This window comes from Gorilla gorilla, chromosome 1 (assembly GCF_029281585.2).
Source record: "Gorilla gorilla gorilla isolate KB3781 chromosome 1, NHGRI_mGorGor1-v2.1_pri, whole genome shotgun sequence".
Taxonomy (NCBI): domain Eukaryota; kingdom Metazoa; phylum Chordata; class Mammalia; order Primates; family Hominidae; genus Gorilla; species Gorilla gorilla.
Genome location: NC_073224.2, coordinates 82,805,545 through 82,828,427, shown reverse-complemented (window position 1 = coordinate 82,828,427; position 22,883 = coordinate 82,805,545). Strand labels below are relative to the sequence as shown.

The 22,883-nt window shown below is 40.5% G+C and overlaps 1 protein-coding gene across 8 annotated transcripts in view; it reads right to left on the bottom strand.

Moving 5' to 3' along the window:
* Nucleotides 1-11,450: 11,450 nt before the first annotated feature.
* RC3H1 (ring finger and CCCH-type domains 1) overlaps nt 11,451-22,883 on the bottom strand; it is a 90,878-nt gene continuing 79,445 nt past the window's right edge. For 4 of the 8 annotated variants that reach the window (XM_055366197.2, XM_031000934.3, XM_055366217.2 and 1 more), the window contains 2 exons: nt 21,490-21,605; nt 11,451-19,093 (listed from right to left, as the gene is read on the bottom strand). In XM_055366197.2, coding sequence (XP_055222172.1) covers nt 18,943-19,093; nt 21,490-21,605 — 267 coding nt within the window. In that variant the 3' untranslated portion in view covers nt 11,451-18,942. Of the gene's footprint in view, nt 19,097-21,489; nt 21,606-22,883 lie in introns of all 8 variants that reach the window. The other 4 variants (XM_031000933.3, XM_055366195.2, XM_055366213.2 and 1 more) reach the window with 1 other exon arrangement.

Genomic DNA, 22,883 nt, shown 5'->3' with positions numbered 1-22,883 from the left:
AAAAAAAATTAGCTGGGCATGGTGGTATGCACCTGTAATCTCAGCTACTCAGGAGGCTGAGGCAGGAGAATCACTTGAACCCGGGAGGTGGAGGCTGCAGTGAGCTGAGATCACGCCACTGCACTCCAGCCTGGATGACAGAGCGAGACTCCATACAGGTGTAAGCCACTCTGCCTGGTGCATATTCTTTTCTTCTTCTTTTTTTTTTTTTTTGCTTGAGATGGAGTCTCACTCTGTCGCCCAGGCTGGAGTGCAGTGGCCTGATATCAGCCCACCTCCAACCTCTGCCTCCCAGGTTCTAGAGATTCTCGTGACTCAACCTCACAAGTAGCTGGGATTACAGGCCCCCTCCACCATGCCTGGCAATTTTTTTTTTTATTTTTAGTAGAGATGGGGTTTCACCATGTTGGCCAGGCTGGTCTCAAACTCCTGACCTCAAGTGATCCGTCTGCCTTGGCCTCCCAAAGTGCTAGGATTACAGGCATGAGCCACTGCACCCAGCATTATTTTCAAATATAGTACTATTTAAAAATCTCTAAACCTTATTCTAATTTTGCCAATCATCCAGTTAATGTTTTTAGAGACTGGTTGTCACTCTGTTGCCATTAGAGATGGGGGTCTTGCTCTGCTGCCCACGCTGGTCTCAAACTCCTGGCCTCAAGCAATCCTCCTGCCTCAGCCTCCCCACTAGCTGGAATTACAGGCAGGAGCCACCACACCAGGTTTTCAAAGCAGTGGTTCTCACCTTCTTTGTTTCAGAATCCTTTTATAGTCTTGCCAAAGAACATCTAAATATTATTATTAAAATAGTTACATATTAAAATAGTTTGGCCAGGCTGTGTGTCTCACACTAGTAATCCCAGCATTTTGGGAGGCCAAGGCAGGAGGATTGCTTGAGCCCAGGAGTTCAAGACCAGCCTGGGCAACATGCTAAACTCCATCTCTATAAAAAAATGCAAAAACTTAGCTGGGTATGGAGGTATGCGCTGGTAATCTCAGCTACCCAGTAGGCTGAGGTGGGAGAATCACTTGAGCCTGGAAGGTTGAGGCTGCAGTGAGCCATGATGGCACCACCACACTCCAGCTTGGGTGATGGAGTAAGATCCTGTCTCAAAACATAAATAAATAAAGTGAAATCGTTTCAACTTCATATACCTACTGAAAGGTTTTCTGAATCTCCTAGGGTCCCTGGACCATGCTTTGGGAAGCACTGATTTATAGCCAATAAAAAAAAAAAGAAAAGAATTTTTTTTCTCCTTTTCCTGGGGCAGGAGCACACATTGCATTTAGTTGTCATGTCTCTTTAGTCTTCTGTGGCGTGGAACAGTTCCTCTCGTCTATGGTCATACTACCCTGAAAGTGCTTGATCTTGGAAGCTAAGCAGGGTCAGGCCTGGTTAGTACTTGGATGGGAACAGTTCCTCTCTTTTTCTTTCATGATTTTGGCTTGTTTGAAGCATATAGGCCAGTTAATTTTGAAGAATGTCTCTCAATTTGGTATGTCTAAAATTTCTTCAGGATTAGATTCAAGTTATCCTTTTGGGGGCAGGAATACAACAGAGGTAATACTGTGTCCTTCTCAGTGTATCGCATCAGGAGGTACAGATGTTAATTTATCCCATCACTGGTGATTAACTTGGATTACAAGATTGTGTCTGCCAAGTTTCTCTGCTGTAAAATTACAATGTTCTTCCTTTTGTTAAATGTCTTGTGGGGATACTTCACATACTTGAGAGTATGCAAATATATTGTTTTCCATCAAATTTTCACCTGCTAATTTAAGCATCCCTCAATGATCCTTTTGCAAGACTTAAAAACATTTTTTTAATTAATCTTTTTTTCTGAGACATGGTCTCACTATTGCCCAGGCTGGAGTACAGTGACACCATCTTAGCTCACCGCAGCCCTAAACAACTTGGGCTCAAGCAATCCTCCCATCTTAGTCTCCCGAGTAGCTGGGACTACAGGTGTGTGCTACTGTGTCTGGCTATTTATTTATTTATTTTGAGAGGGAATTTCACTCTTGTTACCCAGGCTAGAGTGCAATGGCGCAGTCTTGGCTCACTGCAACCTCCACCTCCTGGGTTCAAGTGATTCTCCTGCCTCAGCCTCCCAAGTAGCTGGGATTACAGGCATGCGCCGCCATGCCCTGCTAATTTTTGTATTTTTAGTAGAAACAGAATTTCACCATGTTGGCCAGGCTGGTTTTGAACTCCTGACTTCGGATGATCCACCTGCCTTGGCCTCCCAAAGTGCTGGGATTATAGGCATAAGCCACCGCACCTGGCCTTATTTATTTATTTTAAAAAACTTTTTGTACAGATGGGTTTTCGCCATGTTGCCCAGGCTGGCCTCTAACTCCTGAGTTCAAGTGATCTGCCTGCCTTGGCTTCCCAAATTGTTGGGATTACTGGTGTGAGCCACCACATCCAGCCCCTGCAAGACTTTTAAAGCACTCCTCCCTCCCTGTTATTTCCATGTTTCTCTAAAAAGGATTATCACAAAAACCATTAGAATTAAAAGAGATTAAGTTAGACAATACACTAGGCTGTGAGGAAACAAGCTGTTTCATCCTTTGCTCTTCGGGGTACAAAGTGCCATAAGTCTTTGTAGGTGCTTTGTAGGGAAATGTGGAAACACCAAAATTACAAATGCATGTACCCTGTGAATCAGACATTCCACTTCAGGAAATTCATCCTACAGCTACACCTGTATGGGTTTCAGCAAGGTTAGCTGCCATGACCTGATTCATAATAACAAAAAGTTGGACACCACTTCCATCTGTAGGAGATTGGTTAAATAAACCAAGGCACATCCCCACAATGGAAAACTGTGCCATTGTGTAAAAGAATGAGGATGCTCTATATGGATGTACTGATATGGAAGGGTCCTTAGGATAATTATGTGGGGAAAAAGCAAGCTGCAGAAAGTGTTTATAGTATGCTATGCTTTTTGTAACACAAAGTGAGGATGATGGGGTGAGGGGTGGCTAGAGACAAGGGTGGGAGTAGACTTATCAATATGTACCATCTTATTTAGTTTTCTAATGTTGAACATGTCAATGTATCACCTATTCAATACGTCTTGACTTTATGACACAAGGGTGTCAGTGTTGTATTCACACAGAGGCTTGGGGAGAGAAAAGGAGCAGGGCAGGATGAGGGCAGTGGCAGCACCAAAGAGGAACCTGAGGCAGGCTGAGCGCCTGGCTGGTGACAGGGGAGAAAAGGAGAACGGGTCTGCAGGTGGAAAGAGGTGTTTAGGTGTGCCCTGCCTGTGAAAGTAATTTCTAATGGCTGTATAATATTCAGTAGTCTAGAACTTAACCATTACTTTAGTGTTAGACATTAGCCTAGGTCAGACTCTTTAAATGTTTGAATATGATTTATGATCATATAGGTGCCATCTTAATAGGTGCTATTTAAAAACACTATATATCAGGGTCTATACTAAATGCTTCCCAGGCATTAGCTTATATAATTCTCTCATCAGCTCTACCAGAAAGATACTAATTATGCCCAGTTTACAGATGAGAACACTACTATTTACAAGAGTTATTTGCCCCAAATTGCAAAGCTAGCAGAGCTGAGATTCAAACCTCCCTCTGCTTCTCTCAAAGCCCTTGTGTCCCAGCACGATAGATACGAAAGAAATGCCCAGGACTTCCCATGTTACAACCCACAGTGTCCAACTGCTTTTCATCTGGTTCTCCTCTGGATAGTCTCTGTCAAACTTGTTCACAATTCCCTCCAAATCCAGTGCCCAGAAATGAACCCAGGGACTACCACCTTTTCCTTTGCCTCTCTCTCTCTCCCCCCCACCCCTCTCTCTCTATATATAATATCTACATTTAATATAGATATAATATATATACAGCCTCCACAGCTGGGACTACAGTATGCTCCACCACACATGGCTAATCTGTTTTTTGTAGAATCGAAATCACTATGTTGCCCAGGCTGCTCTCCAACTCCTGGTCTCGAGCGATCTTCCTGCCTTAGCCTCCTAAAGTGCTGGGATTAAAAGCATGAGCCACCACAGTCGGCCTGTCTATCCATATTTTATCTGATGAACATCCCAAATGAGCATACTCACAACTCAGCCTGGGCATTCAGCACACTAGCTCTTTCTTTTTCCACAGGTCAGTCTATAAGCCACATGATGAAGATGAGACTGATCCTAAGCCCTGGAAGTTATCAGCCCAGGTATTCCCTGCCACTCACCTCTTGGACCCAGCACATTTGGGAAACTGAGATCCCATGCCCTGGAATGAAAGAAACGGATCTATAATCATGTTTCCGGACCGAGAAGCCATGTGCCTCATTCTGTCCTATCCAACATTGCCATCAGTGGTTTGGAGGAAGACACAGTCAGGAAACAGTCAAGGGACAGTGGGTGCAGCGATCATCTGCTGGATCCCGGGCTGCCTCGCCCTCTCCACTATGCTTCTCCTGCAGGTCTCCCAAGAGTTCTCATTGGTCTCTGGGAGACTTTACCACCAGCCTAGTCTCTGGTACTCACTGCACACAGCTCCCCTTGGCTTTTATTATACTATCAAGGTTTGGATGATCCCAGATCCATTTCCTCTTGGTTCATCTTAGACTGTTTAGACTGGGAAAGAAAAAAAGAGCTTGTATGCTGGGCAAACTAATTTGTGACTGTGTGTGTGTTTACACACACATAGGTATTCTGAAAAGTATTTTTTTGTGTATATTTAAATATAATAAAGATATTTTAGGTTGGGCATGGTGGCTCATGCTTGTAATGATTTGGGAGGCTGAGGCTAGAAGATGGCTCGAGGCCAGGAGTTAAGAATAGCCTGAGCAGCATAGGAAGATCCCATCTTTACAAACCATGAAAAAATTAGCCGGGTGTGGTGGCGTGCACCTGTAGCCATAGCTACTTCTTCTTTTTTTTTTTTCTTTTTGAGACGCAGTCTCGCTGTTGCTCAGGCTGGAGTGCAGTGGGGCGATCTCGGCTCACTGCAGGCTCCCCCCCCCAGGTTCACGCCATTCTCCTGCCTCAGCCTCCCAAGTAGCTGGGACTACAGGCGCCCGCCACCTCGCCCGGCTAATTTTTTGTATTTTCAGTAGAGACGGGGTTTCACCATGTGAGCCAGGATGGCCTCGATCTCCTGACCTTGTGATCTGCCCGCCTTGGCCTCCCAAAGTGCCGGGATTACAGGTGTGAGCCACCGTGCCCGGCCAGCCATAGCTACTTAAGTCCAGGATTTTGAGTCTGCAATGAGCTATGATCACACTACTGCACACCAGCCTTGGCAATAGAGCAAGGGCCTGTCTCTAAAAAGGAAAGAAAAATAATTTTTCTTTAAATTAACGTTTTCATGGAAATTTCTAATATTTCTAGAACTGGAAATATTAGAAAGAGATAGACATCTTAAGAACTTTGATCACAAAAAAATCAGTTTTTGAAAAGGACTCCCTACTTCTGTGTGGCACTGTTTTTCTCAATTCTGAGTGAAAAGACTGGAAGGCTTGTGCTTTGCTGTGTTAGGAGTAGGTTCAAGGAACCATGAAGAGGAGAGAACATAGCAGTTGATTACCCTCTCTTTTTTTAGTACTTCCTTCAAGATCAGTGATAAAATTCCTCTTTCCCTAGCCCTGCTTCCAGTTCAGTAGTAACTTCCATGAGCAGGTAATTCAGCAGGTCCATGTCCATTGCCTCATACCCTGGGCTGTTCTGTTCTTTCCTTTGGACTCAAGAGTAAGACCTTGGCAGGGAAGAGATAGGACCCAGCTTCTGCTGTGGTTACTGAATAACTCAAAGCTTAACCCTTCCATGGAAATTTGGCAAAACATTTAGCACAAAAAGCAGTCTCCAACTCCCTTGGGTTCCCAGTTCACTAGGTGAACATGACATTTTAATTAAGGTGAAATTAAACTTACCAAAATAAATCCTACATTATCATTTAGCAGCATTTAGCTGAGGCTCTCAAGGCATCTCATTGGAATTTGCCCAAATCCTCCTGTTAGAAAGTTCAGTTTTGGCTTCAGGGAAACCAAATCAAAACAGCAAATATTTATTGAACATGTCCTGTTCAATGTACCAAGTACTTGATAAACATTCATGTTTGAAAAAATCCAGGTCCAGAGTAGTTCTGCTAACTTAATAACAGGAAATATAGCACTTTAAATTCCTCCCAAATAGAAAGTTTAGATTATCAAGTAAGGTAAAAAATGCTTACTCATCCAGAAGAATTGACACCTTGTATGAACAGAAACATTGGACAAGGGTATTCTTTGGAGGCTGAGCAAGAGAGAGTTGTGTGGGGTCAAAGCTTGTTGCTTTTATATTAGTTTGGGAAGTTGTAGATGGTGAAAGAGAAACAGCAAAGGGAGGCTGGGTGCAGTGGCTCACGCCTGTAATCCCAGCGCTTTGGGTGGCCGAGGCAGTCAGATCACTTGAGCTCAGGAGTTCGAGACCAGCCTGGCCAACATGGCCAAACACAGTCACTATGAACAAAAAAGTAGCCAGGCGGGTGGCGCATGCCTGTAGTCCCAGCTACTTCAGGAGGCTGAGGTAGGAGGATTACTTGAGCCTGGGAGGTTGAGGCTGCAGGAAATTAAGTATGGTTTAAGGAGATGCATCACTGGTGCCAGGCTGACAATAGGTAGACTTGTGGACTTAATTTAGGTATCACCTTGACTGGATAAAGGGATACCTAGAAACCTGATAAAGCATTATTTTGGATGTGTCTGGCAGGGTGTTTCCCAAGGACATTTGTGTGTGAGTCTGAGTGGACTAGGTGGAGAAGTCTCTGAGAGCCGTGACAGACTTTTCTTCTGCTGCCCTGGACATTAGAACTTCAAGCTCAGTGGGGCACGGTGGCTCACGCCTGTAATCCCAGCACTTTGGGAGGCCGAAGGGGGAGGATCACAGTATCAGGAGATTGAGACTATCCTGGCCAACGTGCTGAAACCCCATCTCTGCTAAAAAAAAAAAAAAAAATACAAAAATTAGCTGGGCGTGGTGGTGTGTGCCTCTCGTCCCAGCTACTCAGAAGGCTGAAGCAGGAGAATTGCTTGAACCCAGGAGGCCGAGGTTGCAGTGAGCCGAGATCGCACCACTGCAGTCCAGCCTGGTGACAGACCGAGATTCCGTCTCAAAAAAAAAAAAAAAAAAAAAAAAAAAAGAACTTCAACCTCACAGGCCTTTGGACTCCAGGACTTAAACCAGAGACCCGCCAGGTCTTGAGGCTGTCACTTCCCTGGTTCTCAATGTAAAAACGTTGAAACTTCTTCAATAAATGAAGAGGTTTTTTTGTATGTCTGTGTTTATGAAAGGTAAAATTTCTCAAGATCTCAGGTTTTGGGACGAGTGTATATGCAATGGTGACCCATTGTGTGTGTGTGTGTGTGTGTTTGAAGCAGGGTCTCACTCTGTCATCCAGACTGGAGTGCAGTGGCAAAATCATAGCTCACTGTAGCCTCAACTTCCTGGGCTTAAGCAATCCTCCTGTGTCAGCCTCCCCAGTAGCTGGGACTATAGGCACAAATCATCATGACCAGCTAATTTTTCTATTTTTTGTAGAGACGAGGTCTCCTTATGTTGCCACACTGGTCTCTAACTCCTAGGCTCAAGTGATCCAGCTGCCTCAGCTTCCCAAAGTGCTGGAATTACTGATGTGAGCTACTGCACTCAGCTCATTGTAGTTTTTGATTGATTTCGTCAACTCTTGGAGTTGTCTGCCACTATATTTCATATGACTGCGATTATAATGCTGGGTACAATAACCAACCACAGTAATATGCATTTATACATTTTGCTTTTTGACCTACTTATAAATATGGTTTGTCTGCTCTTAACTGTTACATCCATGTGACTGTTATTATATCCGTGTTTGTTAAATACAAATGTATCATTGCCTATTTTATTATGTAAATTGGCCTATGAAGTATTGTCTTTTTTTTTTTCTTTTTGAGACAGGTTCTCAGTCTGTCGCCCAGGCTGGTGTGCAGTGGTGTGACGATGTGATCATAGCTCACTGCAGTTTCTATTTCCTGGGCTCAAGTGATCCTCTCGCCTCAGCCACCTGAGTGGCTGGGACTACAGGGATGCACCACACTATGTTTTAGTAGACACAGGTCTTATTGTTGCCCAGGCTGTCGTGTTTTCCTGTTTCTCAAATAAATCTTTTATTATTATTTTTTTGAGATGGAGTCTCGCTCTGTCGCCCAGGCTGGAGTGCAATGGCAAGATCTCGGCTCACTGCGACCTCTGCCTCCCGAGTCAAGCGATTCTCCTGCCTCAGCCTCCTGAGTAGCCAGGACTACAGGAATGTGCCACTATGCCCGGCGAATTTTGTATTTTTAGTAGAGATGGGGTTTCGCCAAGTTGGCCAGGCTGGTCTCAAACTCCTGACCTCAGGTGATCCGCCCGCCTCAGCCTCCCAAGGTGCTGGGATTACAGGCGTGAGCCACCGCGCCTGGCCCTAAATCTCCTTTTAAAAATTTAAATAGGGCCAGGTGCGGTGGCTTACGCCTGTAATCCCAGCACGTTGGGAGGCCGAGGCAGGCGGATCACGAGGTCAAGAGATTGAGAGCATCCTGGCCAACATGGTGAAACCCCGTCTCTACTAAAAATACAAAAATTAGCCGGGGGTGGTGGCACGTGCTCCGGGAGGCTGAGGCAGGAGAACTGCTTGAACCCAGGAGGTGGAGGTTGCAGTGAGCCGAGATCACAATACTGCACTCCAGCCTGGATGAAAGAGCCAGACTCCGGCTCGAGAAAAAAAAAAAAAGTAAATGCCTTTTAAAGAATTTACATTTTTTCCCCAAAATTATATCTTTGGAACTTTTGTCTTTCAGAATTTCAATATTTGGGGTTGTCTTTTGGGATTATGATCAGCTCCCAAGAAGCACAAATCTGGTCCCTTCATTCCACTGCTTACTACCCTTCTTTGCATTCCGTTTACTTTCAGAATAAAATCCAAACACTTAAGCAAGGTCCACAGGCTTCCATGATCTATCCGGCTGTGCATCTCAAGACTCCTTTTCCTCTAGTCTTAATGAACTCCTTCCAGTTTCCACACCTCAGGCTCTTTCTTCCCTTAGAGAATTCACACATTCTATTTTCTCTGACCAAGCCTCTTGTCTCCCACACACCTTTCTCCCCCTCCCCCATGATTTTTCAAGTTTTATCTTCAATGCAGCTTCCTCAGGAAAGCCTGACCAGCCAGGCAAGGTTAAGTCTTCCTTGGATACCATCTCACTGCTCCTTGCTCTTCTGAGGACAAGTGTGGTTGAAAAATTCTTTGGTAATTCTGTTTAGTGTTTTGTCAAGTTCCAGAATTAAAGTTCATTGCGGGTGCAGGCAGTATTTTCTAACTCTTTGTCCTCTACAGGGCTGTGCATATGGGAAGTACTCAATACATTTCTTTAGTAAATACTCAATGCGTATTCTAGTGGGTATTTGACAAGTCCACTTTTTATATGTTAGGTGTTCCAAATAAGGGTGGCAGCCATTTACTGAATGAGTCATCTTGCTGGAGGGCAAAGGGGTTTACTAATTGATCACTGAAGATTAGCTGGTTATTGGGATTGAAGCACTAATGGGCATAAAAACCAAATTTCTATTGGTATTTTTGTTTCAGCCCAAGAGGTCAGAATGTACCCTATTGCTTGTGAGCAGGGTAGGCCTAGGTAGGTGATTAAGATGACAGGGCTAGTTTTGTAATTCCCAGTCCAGAATTTATAATCATTCAGGGATGGCTGCAGCAGTTACCACTCCTCATACCCTGAGCTTTCTTTACTATGGTCCCTTCCCTTGAGGTCAGATATACCAATGGACACCTAATCGCTAATTGTTGGTAGGAGAAGTAAATAACCTTCACTGGTAATGTGCATTATTGATTTTTTTTTTTTTTTTGAGACGGAGTTTCACTCTTTGTTGCCCAGGCTGGGGTGCAGTGGTGTGATCTCAGCTCACTGCAACTTCCACCTCACGAGTTCAAGCGATTCTCCTGCCTCAGCCTCCCGAGCAGCTGGGATTACAGGTGGCCGCCACCATGCCTGGCTAATTTTTTTTTTTTTTTTTTTTTTTAGTAGAGATGGGGTTTCATCATGTTGGCCAGGCTGGTCTCAAACTCCTGACCTCAGGTGATCTGCCTGCCTCGGCCTCCCAAAGTGCTGGGATTACAAGGTGTGAGCCACCGTGCATCTGCATTATTTACTTTTTAAAAATATTTAGTTCCTACTTTAAAGGAAATTGCAGCTATTGTGTTACCCATCTTTATTTTAAAAAATGGATTTTTTACATAATCATGTTTCACAATGAACAAAAATGCCATTCCTTGGTATCATCTAATGCCCAATACTTAATCAAATTTTCCTGTATACAAAAGTCTTTTGTGTATTTGGTTTGCTAAAATCACCTATGCTGCATTTGATTTTTGTACTTCTTACATTTCTTTTAATCTAGAATAATAGAGTCTCATTCCATTGCCCAGGCTGGTGTAGTGGTGCAATCAAGCATCATAGCTCATTGTAGCTTTGATCCCCTGGCCTTTAGCAATCCTCCCGCCTCAGCCTCCTGAGTAGCTGGGACTACACACACGAGCCACCACACCCAACCTCCTCCCTTTTCTTCTTCATGCCATTGAGGTGTTGACTAACGTATGGTCTCTATTAGACAAACTTACTTATATCCACTAACTTCGAGGAATGACTAATGGGTGGGGATTTCAGGATAATCAAAAGTCAGTAAGAATGGGAAGACAAGGCTGGGCATAGTGGCTCATGCCTGTAATCCCAGCACTTTGGGAGGCTGAGGCGGGCAGATCGCTTGACATCAGGAGTTTGAGACCAGCCTGGCCAACATGGTGAAACCCCATCTCTACTAAAAATATAAAAATTAGCTGGGCATGGTGGCGCAGGCCTATATTCTCAGCTACTTGGGAGGCTGAGGCAAGAGAATTGCTTGAACTGGGGAGGCAGAGGCTGCAGTGAGCTGAGATTGTGTCCCTGCACTCCGGCCTGGACAACAGAGCAAGACACCATCTCAAAAAAAAAAAAAAAAAAAAATGGAAAGACAAAAAAACATTTTGCATCAGGAAGTTACCATGACAAGTCCTTTTCACTTAAGCATAAAGATGGTCCTAATTTTCAGAGAAGCCATAAAAACCGAGACACTGGATGTCAGCCATTGAATCTCATTGAATTGATGCTAGTATCTCAGAACCACTACCCTCACTCCTAATGTGCAATCACTGTGTGACAAATGAAGGAATCTGACTGTAGCTTATTTAAGATTGGACTAATTCCTGTGATGTCCACACAAAATTGGCTACTCCAAGTATGTGTTTGCTCATGCAGATTAGCCATTTCTTTATTTTTCACCTAAAAAAGCCCCCTCCATTAAAAATGTGTAAGAAAGTAATCTCAAGATTAGAATAAGATGGCACACACTCATTTACAAAAAAGAATACACACGTTCCTCATTAATTTATCATTTAATATAAATGCTGACAGAAAGCAGATAAAGACCTTGTAGACACTTTCATATATTTACAATCCAAAAGGTGAATCACCTCCTTCTACTTGTTAAAATAAATCATTTTATCTGCAACTCATGGGAGCCTTAAACACTAATTAGGAGCAACATGAGGCTGAGTCAGTTTCCAAGGTAATAAAGGAAATAGCATTTTAACAAAATGGGCATCTTTGATATAAACATGCACACAAATAATACAAAATTGAGAAAGATGGCCCTAGTACTCTCAAAAATCGGCAACAAGTGGGAACATGTACTTATTTAGACCCAGAGTTCTGCTGCCCTAAACATCTTCCTACTACTATTTCTTTTTTTTCCACCACACTTGTTTTGAAAGCTGCTTAAAAATCAGAAATATTAAACAGATTAAAAACAAGAGAAAAACGGTCTATTTCAAATAGGGTTCTTTTTCCTACTCCAAAAGAACTCTCAGGAGATAAGGTCTTCAAATAAGACTTCACAGTTTGCCAGATCCTAAGGAATTATTCACAGCCTGTGAAATTCCAATCCATTTGTCTTCACCATTCCAAACTATTTGTCTTCACTTCTCTTTTTAAAGTTGGAAACACTTGGAAAAAGTAAAATTTCACAAAATTCAGCAATTAAAAAATCAGCTGTCACTTTAAGGCTCATTTTTTTTTTTTTTCCTGAACAGGTGGGTGGAGGCAGGCAAGAAAGAATAGGGAGCTGTGGCAATAAAAAAACAAAAAATGCAAGAAAACTTTAAAAAATGGTAAGTCTACCACTGATTTATAAGAGCAGGAGTATAAATTCTATCCAAAAGTGTAAGTGATTTCATAGTCACTTATAATCTGACTCAAATCTCATGGGCTCCTTTATTAACCAAGATTATTTTTGTCTTGTTAAATATACCTCTGCAGGGCACAATCACTTACAATCAATACGATTGGTAAATTACACAAGCTCTATCCCAAGCAAATATGCACCAATGTTAAAAAGTTATTTTTTAAAAAAAAAACAAAACAAAATAAAATCCACCCAAAAAGGTGATAATGACTGCAGAATGTCTCGGGGAGACTGGTATGAGCCTAAAGACCAAATTACCATAGTCAGAGAAAAAGGGCAGAAGGGGTAACAAGGGGAAGAGACCACAAACACGAAGAGGAATCTCAAAACTGGAAAATGTTTAAGTGGGTGAAAGGTTTTGTTCATTACCTTAATTCACTTTTTCCATTGTTCTTGTATCAAAAAGTCATAGATTAATCATAAAGAAAGATAATGAGACCTGTGGACTAATTAATTTTTTTAAAAAAGTTCCTTTTATTCCCAGGAAGCAGGGAAGAGGAAAAAGGATGAACAGGGGAGAAGTGTGAAAATTTAGGCCAACGATCCATCTGGAAAAAATAACTCTCAAGACAGTGTCTTAGTTGAATAGAGGATGTAAAAACGATAAGCAAAAGCTAAATGCCTTTAAATCAGATAACTATTTTACGGGGTAGTTCAGATATTATAAGAATCACAGCCAATCAATGGAGAAAGATTACACAAATAAATGGTTATTTAAAAAAAAGGCAAATAATAATAATAATAATAATAGAGCAACCAATTATTCACCCAATAGTTTGTTTCCGATCTTTTTCTTGACTCTTTCATACTCTCACTGGGGTGGGGGACCACCTGACAGTTTCCAGTTATAAGATGACTCTGAGTGTACAACCTAAAATGGATGCCAAAGACTTGTGAGCTCTGTCTGCTTAGAGTTAGAACAGAAACAAAAACAAATCTGAAACAGTAAGACCTCAATACAAGAAAACAAGTCACCTTATCTAGTATAAAATAAACATTAGGATAACAAACTCCACAGGATTTTATTTTTCTAAATACACATTTTTGGACACGATATTATGTTGAGGTTTAAGTTCTTCCCCCTTATTGTGCCCTATTTTCTTGTGAAAATAAAGTTCGTTCTCTAGGGATGCTTCAGGGATAAAGTTTAGGAGAAATTCAGTGTTTGGCTGAAAATCCAGAGGCTCTGAAAACAAGGATTCCAGTGGTGAGGTAAGTCCCTTTATTACAATAAGATTTCAAAGGGCTCTTTACCCACTTTGTTCAGTGCAGTATTGAAAACATACCTATTAGGAATAGATTTATTATTAAAAGGTGTTACTTATTCCTGGTGGTGATGGTCTTATTCTTTATTAACACTATAGCTAGTATTACTTATCAATTATAATCTATTACTTGTGGAAAGATCTTTAGTGAACACAGAAATAAAATCTTAAAAATTCAAATCTTAAGATTTACTTGCTACAATTAATAGTACCTTTTGACAAAAACAGCTTTCTTCTTGAAGTGGCTCAGAAAAGCTAAATTGAGAAAATGTTTAATAGTAACTATAATCAACCTATAACTCCCAATAAGTCATTTCAGCAGGAAAATTTCATAAACCTGAGCTGAAGCAACAAATAAATATAAAAATCATAGCTGTCCAAGGTAGAAAGGTATGAATGTGGATCAGCAAAATGGGCACTCAGGTAAAATGATGACAGTAGTAGACTGCTTGCTTGTTTAGGTGCTAATGATGAAAGTAAAATTTGCTTTAGTTTAGTAGGTCTAATTTTTCTTTAAAGGATACGCAGATTTTTCAGGGGAAGAGATCACCTTGCAACACTGTAACCATATCATCAGTTAAAAATTTAACACACTTAGACTCTTATTAGGGGGAAAAAATCTAAGTAAACACTGCAGTTAATTTCCAGGTAGGTTATTAATCTCTCCTAAAAAGTAACTGGGCCATTCCTTTCAATGACATATAAATCATTACAGGTGCTTTTTACAGATAGATTTTACAAATAAAACCTTTACTCAATTATTTAAAACGAGCAAAAAGAGAGTAGAAAAATGGTGAGACTGCTACCCACCACCATTTGTATATAAGTGACAGCAACTGAATACTTCTTTACTGAGACGAATCCTTTTTTTTAGTGAAAGTATTTTGTCTTGAATTTTAATAATTGGTACATGTACTGACTATAGTTAGTTATTTCTCACCAGTCACATACTCAAGAATTCTTTTACTCAGACCCATGACTTGACCACAGTGATAGCAGAAGCTGGGGTGGGCACAAATGCTTATACACAATATTACAAAAGATGACGTTCACTGGCTTAGAGAAACTGATGAATTTTCATTACTTTTACATTTTATAAGGCTAGCTAACTTTAACAGTTAACTTTAGATAAATCTACTTACACAGTACAATCCAACTCACAAATACTAAAAGGTTTCATGATCAAAATGGCTACTACTTCCCCCAAAACCAAAACAGAGTAAAGCACAAGTCTTTGGCTCTCCTTTAAAGAAAACAGCAGGTTACCATTCTTAACCAGACCTTTGTTTGCCTACCAGTAGGGCAAATACCACATTTGTGCATCACTGAGTAATAACACCATTAGAAAAGGCAACTTCACAGAAGTTATTGGCTAAGCGAATTCATTTGAATGCTCTGTTTTGAGGCAGCAAACTGTCACTGTTGCAGATTGGGGAGGGCAGTGGGTAAGTCAAGGGGAAATTACAGGGTGGAAAAAGGTCAAGAAAAAAAAAGACTTATATGGAAAAATGTAAACTTTGAGCTCCATCCCTGAAGAACTCTGGAAAGTCTGATGGAGTTATATACTCAAAGTAGCAAATGAGAATCATACCAATATTCTTTTAGGCAAAAGAAATACATGGGAAAGAATAGAAGGGAAGGGAAATAAGATGGGAGAAAGGAATCACCAACATTAATGCTGTACCAAACAATTTTTTAAATACATTCTGAGTAGTTGAATATTTGTAGTTGGCATTAGGAATAATGTCTTATCAATATCTAGAATACTACTACTAGAAATCTAGCTAACTCTTCTTTTAATTAGAAAAGTAATAAGGAATGGATCTTTGGTCACTTCAGCCTCTGTACGTTATCTAAGACAGGACAGTTACTGGACTTATCTTATGACAAAATTATATATAAATTAGGCAAAAGAGCTACATATAAACCAGAAATGGAATCCAGATGTCTTATTCTCAGTTCTTCTACCCTTTCCTAGCGACTCCTTGAAAAAAGAGTAAGTCAAAATACTTTTATATTTCTCGCTATAAATAAAATTCCCTCACCTATGTATGAGTGAACACAATGCTTATTACTCCTACCTTAACCCGTTCAAAATTGTTCATCTCAGATATCCGATTTTTGCTTTGGAATTTAGTGAAATACAAATAAAGTAATATTTAGAAGAAACTAATATTTTAGTAAGTAGAAAACATAAAAACTGTATTTCCTATCTGGTTTCATCTTTGTCTCTAAAAAAAAAAAATTAAAAAGCCAGAAGCAATTAATACCTTTTTGATTTTGATTTTAAAAAAGTAGTTACAGAGTCAAGCAGTTATGCCCAAATATGCCATTTGTCCTTACAGGCTCATGGTATCACAGAGAAAAGGAAAAGGAAAAAAAGCAAAAAACAAAAAACAAATTTTGGGGGTGTTAGTGAATTCCTAAAACTGCTGATGAGCACTAGGAAAGCTGCAAGAATTTCCATTAGGTAAGGTGGAATGACCAATTTAAAATACACTATAGGCACAATGGGACAATATACCATCCTTCTGCCTTTCTGCCCAACCAGATTAGCTCTAGAGTGTAGGACCATGGAGGGGTACAGCTTGAATTCAGGTTACAATTAAAGACATTTTTTTCCCCCAAATGAAAATACATGAAAAGAGAAAGATACTATTTTAAGTCAAGTTTATACAGTGACTTTTCTGGTTTTGTTCAGAACAGGAATACTGTATAAATTAATCCCTGCTCCTGCCTACTTCACAGAATCAAAATGGCAAAAGCCAAGAACAAGTGTATTTAAAGGAAATGAGAACAAGAATAACAGAAACTGAGTTACTAAGGGGTTTCAACTGATATCCAAAATGAATCTTTACTTTTATTTTAAACTTAAACAAAAATTAATACCCACAAATTATCTTCTAATACAAGAATCGTTCTGAATTCCAAAGTGAATCAACTGCTTCTAAAATTTAGGATGATCTGACATACCCAAAGGAGAAGATCGGTCCAAATCTGCTTATAAGAAGGTTGTAGTACAAAAAATTAGCTGGACGTGGTGGTGCGTGCCTGTAGTCCCAGCTACTCAGGAGGCTGAGGCAGGAGAATCGCTTGAACCCGGGAGGTGGAGGTTGCAGCGAGCCGAGATCAACCCACTGCACTCCAGCCTGGGCAACAGAAGCAGACTCCCTCTCCAAAAAAAAAAAGAAGGTTGGAGGCCAATAATGTTGCCTTTTACTGTTATGCAGAGAAATGAAAAATCTTGGGACTCTGTCAGACATACAAAAGTTTCTTTCCTTCTCCCAATAAACAATAGGCATTTAAAGTGGAAATGTAAAAGGGTTTTAAGTAAAAGTCAAAAAGCAAACAAAAGCCAAAAAAAAAGAAAAAGCATATATATATATATATATATATATATATATATATTTTTTTTTTTTAAAAAGAAGACAAATGTATAAGAAAACTGGAAAAAAAAAAAAAAAAGCCTCACCTTCATTCAGTGCTTCTACCACCTCCCAATCGGTCAATTTATCGCAACAGCTGCGCTCATGCGAAAAAATCCTTAAAACATACCCAATATATATACAGATATAGCTATGTATATATGTATATATATAATATATATATAAATTTTTATTTAAATAAAAAAGAAAGCTCGAATCCCAAGCCAATATGTGTATATCAAATCCTTGACCAGCCAGGTCTGTAGGGCATAATCAAATTCAATGTGAAATAGTATATAAACACGGTGCCTTGACTGGGCAAATTAAATAATTGCTACTCAAAAGAGTGTTCTGTTTGGACTCTCCTACTGGTAGGCAATGGCAGGACTGTATTACCCTTCCCACCCCCACCACCCATTTGTTTAAGTTAACAGTATGATGGACACAGAGCTTAGACTGAGGTTGTTATGACCTCAGCAGGAGTTAAGGGTTAAGAAAATAAGAAACAAGAAAAATATAAACTCTTGTTTTTACCCAACCAAAGCAATGTAGTAACTTATTACATAACCAGTGCTTTCTAATTTAGTAGTAAAATCCAGAAAGGGAAACTGAAAAAATCAGGCAAATAGAGGAATGGAGAGGGCAACTATATCAAACAGTCCCCACTAAACACGTTTTATAGGGTCTTAGTTAATTAAGCAAGACACATGGCATCAGAATATGTGCAGCAGAATTAAAAAAAAAAAAATTTACGCTTTTCAATATTTTCATGAAGAAACATTTGCAACATTGGACAGTTAAGTCTATGAAAAATGACTTCAAACTATTTCCTACCTACTTACACTAATGATTCTGAGCAACAAGTGATCAATTCATAAACTATCCTTAAGACTCAATCAGTTCACAAGTAAAACAAAACATCCACTAAAATAATGTGGCTCTATTCATTTTAAGTTCAAACCAAATGTTGCAGTTTTAAAACATAGTTGATTGTCCTTGTTTTTGAGCATCCTATGATTTCAGCAAAAGTTTAATTTGAAAAGCACTGCTTCAAATTTCCAACCATGAGCTGAACGCAGGTGAAACACCAAACATGTATTTTCGGTGCTAATAAGTTACAGTTAATTCTTGATCAACATTTAAATCTAATTAAACACTGAAGCAGCTTTCTGATTATATTAAGAGAATGCAAATGATCCTTAATATGAAAATGAGGACTTCAAAATTGGTAATTCTATTTGAAAAGTTGAAAATAAAAACAAGAAATAAAACACTCCCAAACAAACAAAAAGCTTCAATGTCAAGAAAAGTATACGTATCCAATGAAGCTAGTGATCTAGAAAGGGATAAAGAATTCCAAATAACAGCTCTGGGAAAAGTTGGTTTGCTGCACATTTTCTAATAACTCAGTCTAGTACTGTCTTGTTTCTCAAGCACCACAGAATTCTCTGAAAGCTGACATTTTTGGTCTGTTTTAAGTTTATGGGGTGGTGAGAATTGATAAGGATTGGGGGTGAGGAATTATACAAATTATACACTGGGTATGTAATACCAAAATACAAGAAAACCTACTTCATTAAGATCATACAATTAATCAAACAGAGTGTATATATAATATCTTTTTTTTTAAAGCCCTGGATCCAAGGCGTCCAAAGTTATTAAAATAAAGTTCATTCACAGAACAAAAACAAATTTAATCTGAATTGCTTGCAGATACTGCTAATTTTCTTTTTCTTTAAATTAAAAAAATGCATTAATGTGAACTATGTGCAGGGTTTGTTTTTAGTAGTGGTGTTTGTGCACATTGCCTCTGGTGAATTTCCTGGATTTCTCTGACTGCTCTTAAGAGAAAAAGTTTAGAAGTTATGCGTTCTCCTACCCCTATGCCCGACAAACTGATTAGGAGCAGAAGATAAAAGTAGGACTCCTCATATTTTAAGGAGCAGAACTGGGAGTAACTCCTGATCTCTGGGAGTCATTATTATCCCCTCCTCCCTCAGGGTCCTCTGACAGGTTCAGAGAGCTGGTCTTGTTTGATAGGAGGCTGATATTCTCTTGTGTCAAGGCTGATCCATTTGGTACATCACTGCTGACATTTTAAAATTTTGAAAAAGGAGAGAGAGAAAAATGATTAGTACAATAAAATCAACAGGGGATATAATTTAGCATGATAAAAAATATATAAATGGCTTCCACATTTTAATCTACAGCCCCTTATCCATGTTTTAGCACACAGTTGGCAAACTAAAACTAGCCAGGTGCGTATTTTTTTTTTCAGGTGCATATTTTTGTAACTAAAGTTTTATTGGAATATAGCCTGGTCATTTGTTTAACGTATTATCCACTGCTTTCAAACCACAGAGCAGAGTTGAGAATTGCGACAAAAACTGTAAGGCCCGTATCTTAAAATACTTACTACCTGGCCTTTAAGAAGAGTACTTATCCCTGATTTAGCAGGTTTGCTACTACAAGAAATAATTTTGAGCTCATGCCTATAATCCCAGCACTTTAGGAGGCCAAGGCAGGTGGATCACTTGAGCTCAGGAGTTGGAGACCAGCCTGCAACATGGTGAAACCCTGTCTCTACTAAAAATACAAAAATTAGCCTGGTGGTGCGTGCCTGAAAAAACCTACTAGGGAGGCAGAGGCATAAGAATCACTTGAACCTGAGAGGCAGAGGTTTCATTGAGCCAAGATCGCACCACCACACTCCAGCCTGGGTGATAGAATGAGATTTTATCAAAAAAAAAAAAAAAAAAAAAAAAAGCCAGGTGTGGTGGCTCATGCCTGTAATCCCAGCACTTTGGGAGGCCGAGGCGGGTGGATCATGAGGTCAGGAGTTTGAGACCAGCCTGGCTAAGATACTGAAACCCCATCTCTATTAAAAATGCAAAAACTAGCCGGGTGTGGTGGCACGTGCCTGTAGTCCCAGCTACTCGGGAGGCTGAGGCAGGAGAATCACTTAAATCCAGGAGGCGGAAGTTGCAGTGAGCCGAGATCATGCCATTGCACTCCAGCCTGGGTGACAGAGTAAGACTCCATCTCAAAAAAAAAAAAAAAAAAAAAGAATCCAAGATAGTGCAAGAATTAAAAAAACAGTCAAAATCCAAGCCTGAAAGCATTAGAAATTTTTGTTATATATCATCAGGGGGGCAACTTAGGACTATGCATTCAAAAGCCTCAAAATAGCCTTAGAAAATAATTTAAGATATGCAAACAAAGCATTAATTGTAATACTGTTTATTGTAGGGTTCTTCATGGTAGTTGATATGTATCTTTCCGTATCTGCAGAATAATATTGGATGATATAGGATAGACTGAATTAAAAACCAGGGAGATGGAGTGCTGGGTTTGTAAAACTAGCAAGAGGCTAAATGCCCACACACTTTAAAAAGACTGGAAAGAGCCGGGTGCGGTGGCTCATACCTGTAATCCCAGCACTTTGGGAGGCCGAGGCAGGTGGATCACCTGAGGTCGGGAGTTTCAGACCAGCCTGACCAACATGGAGAAACCCTGTCTCTACTAAAAATACAAAATTAGCCAGGCATGGTGGTGCATGCCTATAATCCCAGCTACTCGAGAGGCTGAGGCAGGAGAATCGCTTGAACCCGGGAGGCAGAGGTTGCGGTAAGCCGAGATCGTGCCATTGCACTCCAGCCTGGGCAACAAGAGTGAAGCTCCGTCTCAAAAAAAAACTGGAAAGATAATATAATACACCAAAATGTTAACAAGAGGTATCTCTGAATATTGGAATTACAGGCAATTTTAAAATTTGCCCTTTTCTAAAATTTTCCACTTCCTAAAGCTAATTTTTTATAATATATTTAAGATGGGGGAGTGACTTTATTTTTTGTTTTTTCTTTTTTTTTTACATTGAGCATATAGTATTTTTATAATGTAAAGATATAAGGCTGTATTCGAAATAAATTTAAAAACAAGGGGAAGATGGAAACATAACCAGAAATTTTCCTTTGTTAGGTATTAATAGATAATTCAACCTTGGATCTAAGTTTTGTAACTCCAGATTTATGCAAAAATATTCTTTTTTTTTTTTTTTGAGACCGCGTCTCACTCTGCCGCCAGGCTGGAGTACAGTGGCATGATCTTGGCTCACTGCAACCTCCTCCCCCCAGGTTCAAGTGATCCTCCTGCCTCAGCCTCCCGAGTAGCTGGGACTACAGGCACATGCCACCACACCAAACTAATCTTTGTATTTTTAGTAGAGACGGGGTTTCACCATGCTGGCCAGGATGGTCTCCATCTCTTGACCTCGTGATCTGCCCGCCTCGGCTTCCCAAAATGCTGGGATTACAGGCGTTAGCCACTGCGCCTGGCCGCAAAAATATTCTTTATGTACACAGAATAATGATATTTTAAGAATCAAATTATATTTATGAGGGTATTTCTGATATGACTGGGTAATATACTAGTTTCTCTTTTGTGTGTAATTTAATATGGCTACGACAATCTCCTTTTCTTCACCTGAATGTCAATGTAAGGTCCTCAGCCGGAACCTTGTTTTGTGGTTCTGGTTGTCCATTTTCTGCTTGTTTACTTGTATTCAGTTTGCTTTTCATGTCCAGAGAACACTGGTTTTCCTTTGAAAGAGAAGGAAATAAAATCAGTTATCATCTATTTAATGGTGTTAATGGGAGAGACCAAATTACAGATAATACAAAGTGATGATCCAGAAATCATATTCAATTTTGTAAAATAACCAAAGAAACTGGCAGACTAAAAGAGTGACATACATAAAAACATAACAGAATACAATCCACTTGCTCACTAACCAAGCTGGACAATAAGACAGACAATGCCTCAAGCTAACATGAAAAAAAATTTCTCAGAAAAAAACAATGACCTAGAAAGGCGGCCAGGCATGGCGGCTCACGCCTGTAATACCAGCAGTTTGGGAGGCTGAGGCAGGTGGACTGCTGAGGTCAGTTCGAGACCAGCCTGGCCAACATGGCGAAACCCCGTCTCTACTAAAAATACAAAAATCAGCTGGGCGTGGTGGCACACGCCTGTAATCCCAGCTACTCAGGAGGCTGAGGGGGAGAATCACTTGAACCCAGAAGACGGACGTTGCAGTGAGCTGAGATTGCACCACTGCACTCCCCACCTGGGTGACAGAGTGAGACTCCCTCTCAAAAAAACGAAAAAAAAAAAAAAAAGGCTAGGCATGGTGGCTCACACCAGTAATCCCAGCACTTTGGGAGGCTGAGGTGGGCGTATCACCCGAGGTCAGGAGTTTGAGATCAGCCTGGCCAACAAGGCGAAACCCCGTCTCTACTAAAAATATAAAAAAAATTAGCTGGGTGTGGTGGCAGGCGCCTGTAATCCTGGCTACTTGGGAGGCTGAGGCAGAAGAATCACTTGAACCCAGGAGGCAGAGGTTGCAGCGAGCTGAGATTGTGCCACTGCACACCAGCCTGGGCAACAGTGTGAGACTCCGTCTCAAAAAAAAAAAACTAAAAAAAAATAAAATACAAAACAAAAACTACCCTGGTGTGGTGGCAGGCACCTGTAATCCCAGCTACTCGGGAGACTGAGGCAGGAGAATCACTGGAACATGGGAGGCGGAGGTTGCAGTGAGCTGAGGTTGGGCCACTGCCCTCCACCCTGGGTGACAGAGACTCAGTCTCAAAAAAAAAAAAAAAAAAAGAAAACCAAAGTACAATAAATATCTTTAACATACTTACTGAAAGCAAAAAAACCCTGCATACTCAATTTATTTGCTTGGAAAGATTATGAAAACTGGCCGGGCGTGGTGGCTCACGCCTGTAATCCCAGCACTTTGGGAGGCTGAGGCGGGCGGATCACGAGGTCAGGAGATTGAGACCATCCTGGCTAACACATTGAAACCCCATCTCTAC